This window comes from Mus caroli, chromosome 15, assembly GCF_900094665.2.
Source record: "Mus caroli chromosome 15, CAROLI_EIJ_v1.1, whole genome shotgun sequence".
In the NCBI taxonomy this organism is placed as follows: Eukaryota; Metazoa; Chordata; class Mammalia; order Rodentia; family Muridae; genus Mus; species Mus caroli.
Genome location: NC_034584.1, coordinates 31,041,816 through 31,060,398, shown reverse-complemented (window position 1 = coordinate 31,060,398; position 18,583 = coordinate 31,041,816). Strand labels below are relative to the sequence as shown.

General features: G+C 45.3%; 1 protein-coding gene across 1 annotated transcript; it reads left to right on the top strand.

The window, feature by feature from the left end:
• Window positions 1–1,398: 1,398 nt before the first annotated feature.
• On the top strand, window positions 1,399–14,515 carry Fbxo43 (F-box protein 43). The gene is made up of 5 exons (XM_021183684.1): window positions 1,399–1,638; window positions 3,019–4,444; window positions 8,035–8,137; window positions 13,729–13,929; window positions 14,023–14,515. Exons 1-5 carry the CDS (start codon window positions 1,551–1,553, stop codon window positions 14,269–14,271), a joined length of 2,067 nt encoding a protein of 688 aa, XP_021039343.1. The 5' UTR covers window positions 1,399–1,550; the 3' UTR covers window positions 14,272–14,515.
• The last annotated feature ends 4,068 nt before the right edge of the window (window positions 14,516–18,583 follow it).

Sequence of the window (18,583 nt, the reverse complement as noted above, 5' to 3'; positions counted from 1 at the left end):
AGGGTAGTGGCTGTTACTAGCTTAAAGGTAGCAGCTGAGGTTCTGATTGAGAGCTGTGTCAACCTGGAGAAGATAAACTATGAACACTGCCTAGGTGGAATGTCTTGTTGCAGTGGTCCCAGGAAGAAAAGAGTCTCTGCTCAGAGAAGACCAGCTAGACAGGCGATGGGGGTCAGGCTGTGCATTCTCGGAACACTGAATGAAAGCCAAGACTTTAAATGTATTTGGTGTGGTAGGTTTTTGGCTGTTTCTGATCCCTAAAAAGGAATGGCTGAAAACAATAAACACAGTCACTCATTTATTCATAACTTTTCTTTTGTTGGGTTTTTTGTTTGTTTTGTTTTTTCAAGTCAGTGACTATGTAGCTTAGGCTGACCTGAAACTTGGTATGTAGACACGGCTGGTCTCTATGGAGATCCTCTTCCTCCTGACTGCACAGACTATAGAAGTGTGACAACTTTTTTTTTTTTTGTCTATTCACAAAATTTATATTTTTGTTCACTGTAGAAACGAGGGCAAAATCATAAACTATTTTTAAAAAAATCATTATCCAGGTGTGGTGGCACACGCCAGAACTTGGAAGGTGGAATGAGGAGGACCAGGAGTTCAAGTCCAGCCTGGACTTCATGTGACACGGTCTTAAACACACACACACACACACACACACACACACAAAACAAAACAAAATTGGGGAGTGTGCTTTGTCTTTGTGTGTGTGTGTGTGTATGTGTATGTGTGTGAGAGATAGTCTTGCTGGGTTTATTGGGGCACACCTGTAATCCTAGCCATTGGAAGATGAAGGCAGGAAGATCAGGAGTTCCAGGACAGTCTTGGCTACCTAACAAGTTCAAGTAGACTCCCAGGGACCACTGCCACTCTCCTACCCCCAAATCAAATAGTTAGGAAGTCAACCTTTCCGTTCTTATGCTGTAAGTATTTACGCCTTTACTATCCAAAGCTGTTGATAGGATGCTTTGACTTTGAACATCGGGCGAAACACTTCCAGGGATGATGCCTGGCACTGCAGGTTTTCTAACTGATGCGTCCCTCCAGCCTGGGCGCACGCAGAGTTGCAGGGACAGGCAGAAAGCTGGATGGAGCAGGGCGGAGCTGCGAAGGGATGAGGGCGGGGAGGCGGGGCGAGCGCTCAGACGGAAGGTGGGGAGGGTGGTGCCCTGGGCGGGGAAGGGTGGCAGGGGCGGGCTTGGCCGAGGCTCCGGGCTCAGGTGGGCGGTGCGGCCCAGGTGCGCCCGCCCGCAGCCGCTCCGCCCTCCTCCCAGGGGCGTCTCCCGCCCGCACGCCCGCCCGCAAGTCCGGGTGACGACCGTTAGTCCCGCCCGCAGCAGACGGCTCGGCAGCTCCGGTGGGGGGGCAGCTCCGGTCTCTAGTCCGGAGATTCCCCCAGGTCCAAGACTGGCTGGAGAGAGGCCGGAGAGTGCGGCTGCTGCGGGGCGGAGAGATTCCGAGCGACTTGACCTTCCCAGCACGCCGCCGCTGCCCCGGGCTCCGTTAATTGTTGAGGTTTTTCTCTTAAGTGGTGGTACCTCGGCATGAACTTTAAAGGCAAAGATGACAGACTTTGTTGTTTGGAAGCCTACCTTACTTTGACATGTCTTAAGAACTCAAGGTTGACTGGTGGTAAGATATTCCACTTTAATGAGGGCATCGGTTTAACGAAGCAGTTCTCTGACTTGTATTGGGCGTAAGTCTCCCCCCCTCCCCCAATCAAAAGGATTGTTTGATTCATCAGCCTGTGGTTGCATGAATAATTTTCAAAATTTGAAGCAGACATTTTGGTGTATAGGCAAGATGAGGATGAAAGCAGCGACAGAGCCTCTGGTTTTCCCAAGGAGGGAGCGTGTATCTGGGCTCCTACTTTATTCCCAACGGTTTTTAGCTTCCATTTCCCAAATCCTATGCTGGTGAGGCACCTAGTGGTGAAGTGGCAGAACAGGTCACTTTCAGACGGCCACATGGAATAAAATTCAGTACAATACAGTAAAAGCACATGCTCTAACTTTCGCAAATTGATTGAATCAATAGTTTTTCAGGAGAAAGTGATTTATGAGAGGAAACATTGTAACTTACTATTTGGAGCAATTTGTAGAAAGCAAAGCTTAATCATCTTGTCCTCCCAGGCATGTTCAGAAGTTAGTCATAAGTACAGGGGATCAGAAGTCAAAACTGCCCCAACGCGGAAGAGGCTTAAAAATCACTTTGCTTTATAGTAGTGAGCCTCGGATCTTGTGTTTTTTGTAGCAGGTTATTTTGTAATATTTAAACTACATATTTAACTTACATACCATACATGTCTAAGTCCATGTGGCCGAAAGAGAGAAATGACTTCTATGGCATGCTATGTTTGCATGTGTGTCACCCACAAATAAATGTTAAAAAGAAAAAAACAGTGTTTTTTCTGATTTATTTTTAATTATGTATGTCTGTGTATGTGCATGAGTGCAGTGCCCATAGAGACATACATAGAGGCACTATTGAACATGAGGATGCCCATAAAAGAGGGCAGGTGGAGCCTAGAGTCGCAGGCCACTGTGAGCTGGGAACCGAGCCTGGGTATCTGGTGAGAGCAGTGCAAAAGCTCTTAACTTCTGAGCTGCAGCCCCAGCCTCACCTAGTGAGCTTTGAAAGGAAATAACTGAACACAGAGACATTAGAATGTTGCAACCGAATACACACTCGCTAATTAAAATCATACAGTAACAAAATAATCTGAGAATAGGGCTGGTATGTTTTTGTTAAGAATAGTTCAAGTAAATATTTGTGCATGGTGCTTTGCCTATGGTTGTCAAGTAATCAGAATATAATACAGTTTATAGCAAGGTGGTGTTTTAAGTAGGAAATTTAGGACAGTTTATTATGAAAATTTGTTTTTAAGTAACTTGAAAAAAATCATATAATTTCCTATTATCTATATGTAACACAAATTATATATTTTGTTATAAGTTGCTTGGCTGCACATCACAAAGGAAGAATAAACTTGTATCTACTTTGTAAAAACAGAGAACTTGAAGATATCCCAAAGGCACTCAGCCAGCCACAGAGCAGGAAGCAATATGGACTCCTCTGCTGTCACTGTCAAGGGTCTCAGCCTCATAGACTTTTGTTCCACATCCTCCTTTAAATATAGGGGCCATCACGAGCTGTCAGAATCTTGCAGCCTTAATAAGAAAGAAGAAGAGCCTATGCTAACCTGTGAGCATCCTGAAACTCCAAGTTTAGGTTCCTCCAATTCTGCAGTATCTCCCAGTCAAATAATGAAGTCTGTGTCCCTAAGGAAGGAAAAGGATAAAAGCCCAGAACTTTGTGAGACTCCTAAACTCAGAAGGAAAAAGTGCACATTACGCAGGCAGCTAGACTTATCTTTCCCTCTTCTGAAGGGGGATTCTGATTCACAAAGCAGATCTCTGGAAAGTAACATAAGCCAAGGTCTTAGCCTAGAAAAACATTTGCCAGGTAGCACTTCAGGTTTCCCAAAAGAAGACAACTTCAGCCCATTAGTTACCAGCACGATCAAAACAGAGGATGCGGCTTCCAGCAGTCAGAACTCAAGGTTACTTTTTTCTCAGCACAAGACTTCCACCATTGAAGATTCCAAAGACAACTGTGGCTTGTTTGAAGTGGAATGTCTGTCTCCAATTGAAGGCACTGATTTTAAAGATTCTGTCACACACTTTAGTGACAGTAGTCTAAGTGTTAGTGATGAGAGTACCTGTCCTGAACTTCTGGGCTCCTGTGGTAGCCAAACAACCTATGGAGCAGATGTGACCACATCTGTAACTCCAGTAAGCAGTCTCATAGCAAAAATCAAATTTAATGGGAACCAAACCCTTGATTCTTCAGGAGAGGTAAGAGACAGTCTTTCAACACCTGAAGACAGTGGCTTTTGCTCACTTAGCTGGGACAAATCAGAAGATTTCCTCTCTGACCAAGAGGGCTCATTTCAAGAACTGCTTCAAAAACATAGGGTGACTCCCAAAGTTGGGGACCAGGTAAAAAAGCCAAAGCATTTTGGGAGGTTGAGAAGACTGTCCACTCTCCAGGAGCAAGGCTCCCAGTCCGAGGATGAAATGCAGACGGTCCATCCCAACTCTGATTCGGGTGTCTTGGAGAGTCAGCAAGGCTCTGAGGAGAAGCGTGAGAACTTGGCTTTAAGCTTTAAGGACTTAACAAATACTCCAGCCCTGCAGTTGGTGCAGGAGCTCTTTATGAAAAGCAAAAGGAAACGATCTCAGCAGGAAGATGACCGGGAATTCTTTGAGGACAGGGACGAGGGGAAAATTGCCAGACTGCAGCGTGTTCTCGCAGGACTGATTGGCAAGAAGATGGGCATAGAACAGCTGGATATCCTGACAGAATTACAGTATAGAAACTTGAAGCACATCTTAGCTATGGTTTTAGAGTCCTTGACTTCGGAGAGTTTATACAGGTAAGGAATAAAAGTGGCTCATGAAAGAAAACTTTTATCATTTTTTAAATTGGTGTTTTGTTGTGTTTCTGTCTTCGGTTGTCTTACACTATATCAGAGGAAGCTTAAATGACCTCCCTAGTAGCCCTGTGATCCCTGATGGGATAGGCTAGGCCTGTAATCTCTGATGGGACAGCTTGTGATCTCAGGTACTTGAGAAGCTGAGGGAGAAGGATTGCTTAGATCCAAGGTCAGAAGAAAAAAATCAAAATGCCAGGCTTTATTTCAAAATTGCTTCTTGTTGTTGTTGGTGGTGGTCATGGTGGCTTTGTGTGTGTGCATGTGTTTGTGTGGTTTTTTTTAATTGCCTTACTTTCTGAGACAAGGCCAGGAGGCCTCCTTCCTGCCTCCACTTCCCCACACTGCGATTCACTGGCATTGCGAGTGAGTGCTGAGCCTTTTATGTGGATAATGAATCAAAACGCAGGTCTTCCTTCTTACATTTACTTTACCAGTCCTCACTACCGTGAGTGTGTGTGTGGGCGGGGGGTGGGGGGAGGTGGACAGACATACAGGCAGACACAGGCTCTTACATAGCCCAGGCTAGCCTTGTACTCACTATAAGGTTCAGGGTGACCTTGAGCTGATTTTCCATCTTTCAGGTTCTAGGATTTCAAGGTGTGTGCTACCATGCCGATTTATTCCACAGATTTTTAAATGTTTTATTTAAAAGGTCCACATCCCATTGCCAGATGCAAATTGTTTTAAGGTCATGATATTTGATCAGAAATAAGAGCAACAATTATAGTAACTGAGAAACTCTCACAAATAATGGATATTATTATTTAGTCCAAATTCTAGACTCTCAGAAAAATAGCTAGCTTTCATTTAAGAATTGGTCTTCAGGGGCTCTGTGTAGATGCCTTGTTTCATCTTGGTTGTTACAGGAGAGGAAGATAATTGTTTTTAGGGATTAGAAACTGAAGAACGTGTGTCCACAGATATGTGTAGAGTCCATGCTACTGCAGGATTGATTGCAGAGAGAGGCAGAGGTTTGGGAATGGAGACTGCAGATCTGGATGACACAGGCTATACAAACCAGACTGCATGCAGGCGTGTGGGAGGGCTTCATGGTTACCACAAGGCAGGGCCCTGAAATCGTCGTGCCTGGGAGAACAGAAGCCATATGAGACAGATGATTGCTAGAGGAGGCCATGCAAGACTCAGTGACCCTTTTTAAAAAATATTATAACTATAGCACGTGTGTGCATGCATGTGTGGCACATGTGGAGGTCAGAGGACAACTTGCAACTATAGCACATATGTGCATGCATGCATGTGTGGCACATGTTGAGGGCAAAGGACAACTTGCACACATCAGGTCTCTCCTCCCAGGACTTGAGTCTTTATGTTTGGTGGCAAGTTTCTTACCTTGTTGAGCTAGCTTGCTACCTGTGACTCTCTTTCTTGATAGGGAAGATGGCAAGGGTGGGTTATATCCTTGCTGTTGCTCCCAAAGCCTGTCTTTGCCTCACACGTTCTAGGCTATTGTAGAAAGTTGTAGCATTTGCAGATGGAAGTCTTTTGAGGTATCCGTGTCTCTGTGTAATTTGCACATGGAGAAACATCCCTAGGTAAATTGTCACCTCCCAGCAGTCAGGACTAGGTGATGTCTACCCCACTGGGTTCTCTGACCTTTCCTCCAATATCTTCATAAAAACTCTTAAGGTCCTGCCACTTTCCAGAGTACACTTGGGGTGCACATGTATGTGTGACCGTGTTTGCTGTTCAAAGATGTTCAAATCCTAAGTTGTCAAAAACAAAAAACCCATGGCTGAATACAGGAATGTTTTATGTGTTGGGGTGGAGCTGACCTTCACTACTTTGTGAGTTCTTCCTTTTCCCACCCCTCCCCCATCACCGGATAGAAGAGAAAGGAGGATAGAGATGGGAGAGAGACAGAGAGACAGAGACAGAGAGATTCTTGAATCTAATTTCTTGTTGTTTGTTCTTAGAGTATGACTACCAACAAACCACAACGGACCCCCCCCAAATGACAACCAACCACCAATCCCACCTATCATGGCTCTAACACTTATATACCCTCTGAAAAATTCCCAGAATTCCAAACATCATACAATCGCAGAAACTCAGAAACTATCTGCTGCTGGCAGAAATCGCACCTCTGCTAGAGCATGGGGCACATCGTGAGCTGCTGTGGAAGCCTGGAGCAGCCCCATATCCTACATCTGGGATTACAATGAACACGTCCTTATAAAACAAACCAAAGTTCAAAAATTCTCACTACATTAGAGTATTTCAGTACCAGAGAGTCAGAATGTTCGTGGACAATTTGGAGTGGTTGCTTATGTGAGCCATTGCTACCGGTCATATTTCAATGATTTCTGCCAAACTTGCGTGTGTGTGTGTGTGTGTGTGTGTGTGAGGGGGGGGGCGTGTGGAGGTCAAAGGACAACTTTGTGAAGCCAGTTCTCTCCTTCCACCTTTATATGTGACCCAGCTCAGGTTTCCAGGCTGGTGTGACACTTGAGTTTATCTACTGAGCCAACTCCCGGCTTGCCTTCCCTTTGAATGGGTGGCTTCTCCCCACCCCTGTGTGATGTAAAGGACATAGACTGACGCTGAGAGGTAGTGGCACCTGCACTGGCCATGCTGACATAAAGCAGTGAGGGCCGCCTTTGTTCGAGCCTGTGATTTACTGGCTTGCTAAGTTAAAACAATGAAGACCAGATTATCAGCTTAGTCTCATTATGAAGCTGTTGAGAAGTTGGGAGTCTCAGCTGCAGCTGTTCTCAAGCTGCCCCTCTGCCCATGGACTTTGTGAATACAATAGGGGTCCTGTTGTCAGGAGGATTTCCCTGAGGATTGGAACTAGAACCCCATTTCACTAAATAGGGTGCTGTGCACAGCCGTACCTACGATTTGGCACTCAGTGTTCCCAGTGAAGGGTCATCTCTAGGTTTATTTGGCCAAAAGTGACAGAGATTTGCTACACAGGCGAATAGGGGAGATCAATGATTCATACTAAAGTGGCTCATGGTTGCTTTATTATTTTTTTGCCGTTGCTGCAATTTTTGCAACAGGATCTCAACGTAGCCCCAGATGGGCGTGAAGTCATGGCAGCCCTTCTACCCCATTTTCCCCAGTGCTCGGGTTATGAACACTACCCATGGCTCATGGTGCCTTAAGTGAGCACTTACAGGGTTGCCCACATGGCTCACCCCCACGTCCCATGTGGTGGGGAAGAGAGGCCAACTCCATAAGTTGTCCCCTGACCTCCACTCAGAACCATAGCATGCGTGCGCCTTCCTCTCCTCCCAACACCCACCAGAGAAATATTTTTTAATTAAGTGAACACACATGGAATAGTGATCTAACAAGATAATGCCCCTGTGTACTTAGTTTTTAATAGGAATCTTTCATGTGGTAAGTTAGTATGAAACAAGGAGCTGGTTAAATCGTACTGTAATGTAATTTAAAGCTTAAGCTTACTGTCCAAATGTTTAAGATCATTTTTATTATTGGTTCCTTATAAGAAAATTTTAACCTTTTGAAGAACATACAATAACAGACTGACCTGTTTGTTGTAGTGCTTGGAACGTCAGCAGAAACTGGCGTGAAATTGTGGCTCAGGATAAAAAGGCAAACAGGAGGAGGAAACTTTATATCATACAGCTGAAAGCAAGTGCTCAGGTAATGTGGACCGTGCTGCTTTGAGCGGGTTTGTATCTAGTGGCTCCATGTCACTGAGCACCGAGTGCTGGGTTTTATCTTTTTAATAGTTTCCACTTAGCAAACATTCCCTTGTAAGTGCTACTTTTTCTAAGCTATCCCCATGTGGTCCATAGAGTTTAGCAGATGGTCAAGCTGTTTGCATGGTGGCTTGTTGACACATTTGAATACCAATGACTTGCTAGAACCTCTTCATAATTAGATACCCTGGTAGCATTTAAAAAAACCCAGTAAGTGAATATTGCTCATATTACAAGGATAGACATTTCTGTCATGACCCTTGCTGCTTGGATCCTGTGCTGGGGTGATAGAGCTGGAGAGGTGACAACAACATAGGTGTGCTAAGAGACTCGCACATTCTACTTGACATTTAAAAGGATGGTTGAGCAAATACTTGGGAACCAAAAGAAGACCCTGCTGAGCCTGGAACAAGGTCAGCTAGGCAGAGAAACAGTGTCTGCTGAGGCCTGCAGGGGGCGCTCTGGGAAGATTGAGGAGTGTCATAACTTGTCCTTTGACCTGATAGGCGAGTCTTACAGAACGTTTTTCACAAACACACAGCATTGTGTGAAATGGAAAATGGCAGCAGCTATATTTGGTGACAGATTCAACTTTAGACCTTCCGTGGGCATCAACACAACTGTTTGCTACATTCCTGGGTGTGTGTGTGTGCAAGTATGCAAGTGTGCATGTTCTCCTTGCCACAGCACACATATGTGTGACATCAAATCACAGGAGTTGGCTCATTCCTGTCTACTTGTGGGTCCTGGGAAGGACAGAAGACGAGAGTTCAGACTCAGGTCAGGTGGCCAGCCTTGCTGGTAAGCACCTTACCTCACTGAGCCGTCTTTCTGGGCCCCATGGAGAGTTTTTAAAAAGAGGGTTGCCCTATCTATGCCGGCGAACTTTATAACTAGTGTGAAACAGCTGCGTGTTGGTGGCATGCACTTGGGAGGCAGAGGCAGGAGGATCTCCGTGGTAATAATCAGTTTGTTCTACACAGTGAGTCACAGGTCAGCCAAGACTACACAGCGAGACCTGTCTCAAACAAAGCAAAACAAAAATTTCAAACCAGTACCTACTAATATTTAAATTATAAACTTTATTACTCCATTTTCTGCTTAACTTCTCTAAGCAAGAATCTTGGTTGTGTTGGCAACCCACCTGGTAATTCCAGATGAAATGTTTGATCCTCATATCCTTACTATCATTAAAAAGAAAAAGAAAACTAGCTGACTGGTGGCAGCACATGACTTTAATCCCAGCACTCAAGAGGCAAAGGCAGGCAGATCTCTGAAAGTTCAAGGCCAGCCTGGTCTACAGAGCAAGTTCCAAAACAACCAGTGCTTGTTAAACAGAGAAACCCTGTATCAAAAAAACCCTAACCAACCAATCAAACAAAGATGGAGAAGAAAAATAGAAGAAGAGGAGGAGGAGATGAAGAAGATGAGGAAGAGAGGAGAAGGAGAGAAGAAACCTTCCACAACAGCAGCCATCTTGGAGGTAGGTAGGATGGTTTGGTGGCTACAGGCCTTTCTGACAAGCCTGATGTCTTGAGCTTGGCCTCTCTGACACCACACACACACAGTGGCAGATGCTTGACCCCACACAGTACATAAGTAAATGTCAGTGAGAAGATGATGCATGCCTCTCTGCACGTCTTTACTGAGCCTCACTATGGAGCTCAAGCTGCCATAGAGCTGTCTCTGCCTCCCAGGAACTGGGACTACAGGAGCGATTGCTCCTGTCTTTCAATCTGGCTTCCTACATTTTTTCCTTATTTTAGTTTGCTTTTAAAGCTCCTTCAAAATACTACAAACTTCAGAAATAAAATTGGGTTATGAGGTTTATAACAGAGTGCCGAGTCCCCCTGCCCTGTCCTTTGCTTTTTTAGACAGGGTCTGACTCTGTATGCCGAGGCTCTCTTGGAGCTCACTGTGTAGCCCAGGATGTTCTCAAGCTAGTGGTAGTCCTCCTGCCTCATCGTCCTGAGTACTAGGATTACAGGTATGAGCCGCCACAGCAGGCTTCTGGTCTCTACTCTTTCTTATGTTTCTAGGTAATGTGCTAGACTGACGTGTTATTTACTTTTTATTTTTTGACACAGGATTTCTCTATGTAGCCCTGTCTGTCCTGGAACTGGTTCTGTAGACCAGGCTGGCCTCTACCTACCTCTGCCCCAAGCACTGGGATTAAAAGCATGCACCACTGTGCCCAGCCCATACTTGTTTTACCTGGGAGGGCTCTGTGACTTCTCCAGCCTCCACCCTAGCACCACGGTGTACTGCCCTCCCCTGGACTGATTTCTCCTCCCCTTCCTCCTGCTCAACAACCTACCCACTTCTGCTTCCCGGCCCTGGCATTCCCCTACACTGGGGCATTGAGCCTTCAGAGGACCAAGGGCCTCTCCTCCCATTGATGACTGACTAGGCCATCCTCTGCTACATATGTAGCTGGAGCCATGGGTCCCTCCATGTGTAGTCTTTGGTTGGTGGTTTAGTCCCTGGGACCTCTGGGGAGGTCTGGTTGGTTAACATTGTTGTTCTTCCTATGGGGCTATAAACCCCTTCAGCTCCTTCAGTCCTTTCTCTAACTCCTCCATTGAGGACCCTGTGCTCAGTCCAATCATTGGCTACAAGCATCTGCCTTTGTATTTGTCAGGCACTGGCAGAGCCTCTCAGGAGACAGCTATATCAGGCTCCTGTCAGCAAGCACTTGTTGGCATCCACAACAGTGCCTGGGTTTGGTGACTTTATGGGATGGATCCGCAGGTGGGGCAGTCTCTGGTGGCCTGTCCTTCAGTCTCTGTTCCACACTTTGTTTCTGTATCTCCTCCCATGGGCATTTTGTTCCCCCAATTTCTCCTGTCGTATGACCATAGTTCCATCACCATTTATGGGTGAAGCAGATTGAGGTGTGACACACAGAGGTTATAACAAGTATTAATAACATATACACTATCACTAACCTTTTCTGTTTTGTTCTGGGAAGGGGCTTACTGTGAAGGCCTGAAACTATGTATATAGATAGACAAGGCCAGTTTTGAGCTCATGGCAGTCTTCCTGCCTCTCTGCCTCTTGAATGTTGGGACTATGGTGTATATCAGCATGCCATGTTTTGTGTGTGTGTGTGTGTGTGTGTGTGTGTGCTTGTGCACGTGTGTGTACATGAGCTGCACATGTGGAGATCAGAGGTCAGTGTCAGTACCTTCCCTCTATTGACCTCTGCTTTACTTTCGCCATATAGGATTTTCACTGGACCTGGGGCTCAGCGGCTTGGCTAAGGTCTGCTGGCCCATGAGCTCCAGGGACGTGCTGTGTCTGCCCTGCCAGGGCTGCACTTACAGGCCTGTCCACTTTGGCCAGCCTTTATGTGACTGCTGGGGATCCAGACTCAGAACCTAGTGCTCACACCAGCCCCTTACTGACTGAGCCCTCTCCTCAGACAGAGTGTCATGTAACTCAGGCTGGCCTTGAACTCCTTGATCCTCCTGGTTCTGTCCCTCTCACGCTGAGATGCTACATGCACCGCCACACTCAGCATACCATTATACGTATCTTCCTGTGTAATTTTCTCCCAGAATTATTCATTGATGGCTCTATCGCTGCCCCACTGTGTGTCCCAATGTCTGTCTGTCGCACCCAATCCCCACAGAAACATTTCAAAACAAAATCATTTGGTGGTTTTCCTCAGATTGTAGAGTATCACAGAAAGGTGCTAAGTGTGCTAAAGGTGCACCAGGTGGCAGAGGTAAGTGGGTCTCTGTGAGCTGGAGGGCAGCCTGAACTACAGAGCAGGAGTGAGGCCAGCTAGTGCTGTACAGCGTGAGACCCGTGCTTTGAAGCCTACTGGAAGGCATAGGCATGTGCCTTTGTCAGCTGCTCCATCCATCTCTTAGACATTCAAACAAAACAAACAAACCCCAGAAACATAAGGAATGTCTTATCAAAGGAGTAACCGTTTCTTCTTTATTTGCGGCAGCTGACGCCTTGATTGGTTTGGTGCTGTAGACATCAATTGTGTCTGAATCTAGCGGGTGTTCCTTTAGTGAGCTCTTGATTTTTCTTTGATTTTTGCCTAGGCTGCAAACAATAGAGATAACATATAAAAGACAGTCCTCTAACGAGTTCAGTATGTCCAGCTGTGTTTAAATAACACAGCTCAACACTGTTTAAGTAAACAGTGGCTTGGTGCCTGTATTTTTAAGCTGTTACCTGCTTCACTTCTTATGACCTACTAACTGCATTTCCTATACTTAGTCTACTGTAATTTCTCATGTTTTCGTCTTTTCTGTTAGGGTCAATTACAGCTCGGGAGACTGCCAAGACAGCAGTTAGAGTAGAGTGGTGAAGACGCCCATCCAGTGGGTTCATCTTGACAGTTGGCTCATCATGCCTGTGCTTTAGAAAGACTCTCCCCATCAGGTTGCTTAACAAAGTACAAGGCTGTATAGATTATTTTCTGAAAATGCTTTTCTAATTATTTTTTCTATACTGAGGTATAATTGACAAAAGGACATTGTATACTTTTAAGGTGTACAAGCATATTAACACGCTTCTTGACTGGGTATTTGAATAATGTGGGAATCTAGTTCAGATGAGAGATGCCTTTTAAATGTTGTTCCTTTAAAAAAATATCAAGACTGTTTAAAACAAATGTAAAAGTGAATCAGAGCCAGCCAAATATTTGTAAAAACTAGCCAAAGACATTGGGTTCCATGAGGCCAGCAGGCCCATTACTTGTCCAGCGTGTGGGTAAGGTAAGAATTTGTGAAGAATTCCATGGCAAGCTGTGGAAAGACCCACTCTGCTCCACTTCTCCTTTTAGTTTTGGCTTTAAAATGGATTGCAAACTGCAGTTTGTAGGCCAAGTCCTTTCTGTCACCTGTATTTCTCAAAGTAAGTTTTACTGGAATAGCTCCTGTTTGGTATTTCTGCTGTCTGCACTTGCTTTGTGAGCCCAGCACTGAGCAGCTGCGACTAAATAGCCTGTAGTGTGACATGCTATACTTTATACTATCTGATTCCTTAGAGAAGTTTGCCAAAAATAAATAAATGTAAAAGTAATTGATCATATCAACAGAAACCCCAAATGTATTGCTTTTTGAGAGAGAGAGAGAGAGAGAGAGAGAGAGAGAGAGAGAGAGAGAGAGAGAGCAATCACCATGCCAGGGTCCAAATGTGGAGGTCAGGGCAACTTTGGGGAGCTGGTTCTTGCCTTCCATCTTGTTGGTGCAGGCTCTCTCTTATATTACGCTGCAGTGCTACAGACTTGCAGGAGATTCTCCTGTGCCCACTTCCCATGTAACACACCAGGCTGTTGGGCTTGCACCACTAGCTAGTGCTTTTACCCACAGAACCACCTCCCCATCTCCAAACTTAGGTGAGAAGTTCCCTGCCTGACCCCACCCCCACTCCATCCCATCCCCCCCAAAAAAGAGAAATGATGTAGGGGAAGGTCCTGATGGTATAAACCTTTCCTAAACTTTACATCCGGGCCAGGCAGAAAGCTGCTGTGATTTTGCAGTGTTGTTTCTCCTTTCTTTTCCACAGGGGGCCGCTGTGTTACGTGTTCAGGATGCTGCCACTCGGCTCCGCCTTCTGAGTCGCTTGGCCTTAAGATCAGTGCAGGCACAGGCACAGGCACCCAGTGGTGAGCAGGTTCCAACTCTGTCCCCTTGGGGGGATGTTCTGACGCCTGTAGCAAGCTCTTCCCTCACCCACCTACGGAGTAGACAGGAACAGTATGTGAAGGTGAGCACGGATGTAGTTATTAGAAGTAGCTAGAGTTTGAAGTGAAGTGACTGTGAGTCCCGAGAAGACTGAGTGTGCCCGCTTCCCCTGCAGGTTGCCAGGACACTGTTTACCGATGAAGCTTTAAAGCCTTGCCCGAGGTGCCAATCCCCTGCTAAGTACCAGCCGCACAAGAAAAGGGGGCTATGCAGCCGCCTGGCCTGCGGCTTTGACTTTTGTGTGTTATGTCTGTGCGCTTATCATGGGTCTGAAGACTGTAGAAGAGGGTCAGCAAAGGCGAGAGGTAGCAAAGATGTTCTCCCAGGGAGTGCCCAAAGCAAGCGGAACTTAAAACGCCTCTGAAGAGACTAAGGAACCACTCCCGCTGGCCCATGTTCTGTCTGACTTAAAATTATGACTATTTTGAACACATGCAAATCTTCCCATTGATGACAGACCTCGATTTATTTCCCACTTTGTTTGTTATAATGCACACCATTGTATATTTTCTTTAAAGTGATGAATTTTGAAAGAATTTTATTTTACTATGTCAAATCCCCATTTTAAATATTTTGATGTTTTAAATAAAGGATTTTCAGGGTTGTTATATATGTGTGTTTTATTGCTCCATGTAACCTTTTAAATTTGTGCATTTCATAACAATGTGTTGAAATGTTCTTCAATTATTTAAAAAATAATTTCTAAACAATTTGAAAATTTTGAATTTGAGGTCAGTGAACTTTCAGGTTTGGAAAATGAGTTGATGGCTGAAATTAAATATAAATAAAATGTTTTTAGAAGTTCCATCAAATGTAATCCATAATGTCAACCTTTCTCTTACTTGATATTTTGGTAGACTTTTGGTTTAGTAAAAGTTACATACTAATAAATGTCAGTTACGGTGACTGTGTACTTACTTATAATGGGAATTTTATTTAATAAACTCCTAAAAGTCACACATTTCTTTCTTCTTCTTCTTTTTTTTTTTGGTTTTTCAAGACAGGTTTTCTCTGTGTAGCCCTGGCTGTCCTGGAACTCACTTTGTAGACCAGGCTGGCCCCGAACTCAGAAATCCGCCTGCCTCTGCCTCCCGAGTGCTGGGATTAAAGGCGTCCAGAAGTCCACCTGCCTCCTGAGCTGGGGTCGGAGTCCTGCACCACTACATCAAGCCTACATCAAGAAGGAAACTTTTGAATGATGATTTATTTATCTTGTGCACATTGGTGTTTTGTCTGCATATATGTGTGGGTATTAGATTCTTTGGAGCTGGAGTTAGAGACAGTTGTGAACTGTAATGTGGTTGCTGGGAATTGAACCCGGGTTTTTCAGAAGAACAGCTAGTGCTCTTAACCACTGAGCCATCTCTCCAGACCCATAAGAGTGAAACTGACAACAGACTTGTATTTTGTGTATGTAGGTGATTGCTGTATATATGTGTGTTTATACTATACACACATATTTCAATGTAGCTCTGAACACATTATTTTAAGAAAATGGTTAAAATTAAAACTAATAATTAAATTTAAATTTTACATATTTTCTAAATTGAGTGTTTCTCTTTTTTTTTTTTTTTCCTTTTCTTTCTTCTTTTTCTTTCGACGAACTCTTACTTTGAAGTTCAGGCTGACGAGGAAGTCACTATATAGCTAAACTGGCCTTGAATTTGAAGTAATCTTCCTGCCTCAGCCTCCTGAGTGCTGGGATTATAGGCCACCACACCCATCTTGGTGTCTTTTTAATTTCCTGAGGCATCTTGTGCACCAGGACCAATTTTGTACTGTTTCCCTCGGTCTTTCCCTGCATCCGCCAGAGGCTCTCGGGTGCATTTTAGTGCATTGGCTTCCGTCCTGATGCTCATCCCGGACTCATTTCCTCTCTGGAACTGCCCACTCCCTGTGGCCTTAAGCGTGTCTGGGTGTGGGTATGTACAGAAGTGTAGGTGCCAGAGGAAGGTATCAGATCCGGACCTAGAGTTACAGGTGTGAGCTGCCCCATGTGGGTCATCGGACCTGTGCAAAGCCTATGCAAGAGCTGTACTTGCTTTTAACCTCTGAGCCATCTTTCCAACCCCCAAAGCCAAGTCCCATTCCCTTGGCTTAACCATAGCATAAGTCACAGTTATAAATTCATGATACAACGATTATACTGAGGATTTGGGCACTTAATAAATTACATTCCTGTTTATGTCATTTCTTTAGGTTACTTCTGGCTAAAGAGCATTTTAAAAGATCAGATCAGGGATGGAGCGATGGTTTAGTAGTCAAAAAGCACTGGCTGCTCTTCCAAAGGACCCAGGTTCAAATCCCAGCACCCACAGCAGTTTATACCTGTCTGTAATTCCAGTTACAGAAGATCTGACCCGCTCACACAGACATACATGGGGGCAGAGCACTAGTGTAAATAAAATAATAATAATAATAATAATAATAATAATAATAATAATAATAAGTTATTGCGGAGGGGTGGCATAGGCAAGGGAGAGATGCCCCCCACCTTAAGCACATAGGAGAGTTGGCCCCCAAGGTCATAAGAGCAGGAGAGCTGGCCCTGCCCCTCACTGACTGCCCACTCAGGAGAGCAGGCCCACACTTGGCCTGGACAGCACAGTAGAACTGCCCCAGGTGGTGGGAGAGCAGGGCTTCACCCCTGGGCAGCCCTAAGGGCATGAGCAAGAGAGAGCTGGCCTCACCCCTTGTCTGCCATGGAGGGGAAAGATCAAGATTCTTCTGGTCACCTGTGGCAGGCAGGAGAGCTCGCCCTGGTGGTGTGGGCACAGGAGAGCTGATAGGCTGACCAACTCAGCTACAACCCAGGCACAGGCCCAGGGCTCTGAGTTGGCCCACCGGACACCTACCCTGTTATGGTGTGCTGGATGTGTGAGAAAGCCTGCTGTGCGGATCTCCAGGATAGGACAGCAACAGGTGTCCCTGTGAAGATCCAGTATAGAGAGGGTAGCAGAAGCCAGAGGCCTCAAATTACTCAGTGCAATGAACACTCAAAACTGTGACACCCTACAGCTTCCACAAGGGACAGAGAGGTGAGTGGGTTGGGGGGCACTATGTGAAATTCACAAAGAATATCAAATTAAACATTTTAAATAGTTAATTTTTAATCGAATACTAAGAAATTCCACTAGGGGGCACCAAAGACTGATTTATGGTGTTAAAGGCCTTCTACAAGTAAATGTAGCTTTTTATGAATTTGACATATACTATGACATTTTCAAATAGAGGAAGTGTTTCTCTACTTAATTTTTAAAAAAAATAAGTATATGTCGAATAAATTTGGGGAAAAGTTATTACTTTGAGTTGGTAATTAAAATATTTGGTTGGCTTGCAAGTCTTTTGCAGAGCCCTTTGCTGGTGGACCCTCGTCTGTGCTCCCTGCTATTAACTTGCCCACCAGCCCTGTGCTCCTGGCTCCCTCACCACAGACTGTGGAGACAGATAAGTGTGAGCAACGATAATGGTGTCATGCCAACAATGGTTTCCCTCGGGTAGTTCCTGCCTTGCTAGAAGCAGGGACAGGATTAGGCTATCAGTCACATCCTGCAGGGACAGGGACAGGGTTAGGGTTTTAGTCACATCCTGCCTACATTACTGCGAATATTCCCAACAGGTCCACTCCAAACACCTAATTCCAGGCTGTCTGCTCTTCACCGTGGCTCCACACCACACTGCCTCCGCTTCAGGAGCAGACTCTAAACCGTCTCTCCAGTGATCATTCTGCACACTTTATTCCAAACACGATGGCATCTCGTTCTTCCAACCGCCATGTGTTCTCTCCCACTCCCTTCCTCTCTTGCTGTACAGACTGTTAACCCTGGCGTTCGTCTTCTCTTTTCATGTGTCACTTTCTGGTATGTCTGACAAGATGAAAATTCTACCTCCTTGGAGTTGTGTATTTATCCTCTTTTGTGGTCTTACTACCATGTTTACTGCCATCTTTAACCTTTGAAACTGTCAGTAAAATGCCTCCTGCATAATAGGCTGTGCACAGAGGCTTAGTTGAATGGCTACAGGGGTTGTCAATGGACATGAGGACTTTCTCCAAATCTCCTTTTCCTTTGAGGTTGCACAGGAGACTGACTGCGGTTATTTTTTAGTTGCATTTATTTTCAAGTGAGTTAGAACGGGGCCAGCACATCTTTGCTGCTCTGACTTCACCTTGTTCGCTTTTCCAATCCTTTTTTGCCTCTGCCTGGGATGCTCTCTCACTTCGGTCACCTGCTCCCTTCTTGCTTCACTTAAGCAGCTTTGACTCCTCCAAGGGGTCCCGCTGATTAGCCACCTCCTGCCCCAGGCTGGCTGCCTCCGTGGGGCAGCTGGAGCTTCTTTGTGCTGTGCTCCCTGGATGTACCCGAGCTTTTCTATTCTCTTCCCAATGGAAGGGAAGTCCCATGTTTGGCAGACCCTTTCTTTCCAAGATAACTCCTCTTTGGTGAGGTTAGGGAGAAGGGGTCACCCTTGTGTCAAAGGACTCTAACATGGCTCCCTTGGTCTTCCCCCTGACTGTCAGGGAAGTGTAAGGTGCTGTCTCCTTTCTGAGATTCTCACTGTGATCAAGGATAAGTACTCTTTAATTATTTCCTGAGAAGATAAATATTCTGGGACAGGGCTGTGTCTCTTCCCTGCTCCCTTCCTCCCCACTTCTCCAGGTATGTTCCTGTAATCTT

Coding starts and splice junctions, on each gene's coding strand:
- Fbxo43 (XM_021183684.1), top strand. CDS start 1,551: ATGAACTTTAAAGGCAAAGATGACAGACTTTGTTGTTTGGAAGCCTAC. Junction 8,138..13,728: donor AGCTGAAAGCAAGTGCTCAG/GTAATGTGGACC, acceptor TCTTTTCCACAG/GGGGCCGCTGTGTTACGTGT. Junction 13,930..14,022: donor GACAGGAACAGTATGTGAAG/GTGAGCACGGAT, acceptor CTTCCCCTGCAG/GTTGCCAGGACACTGTTTAC.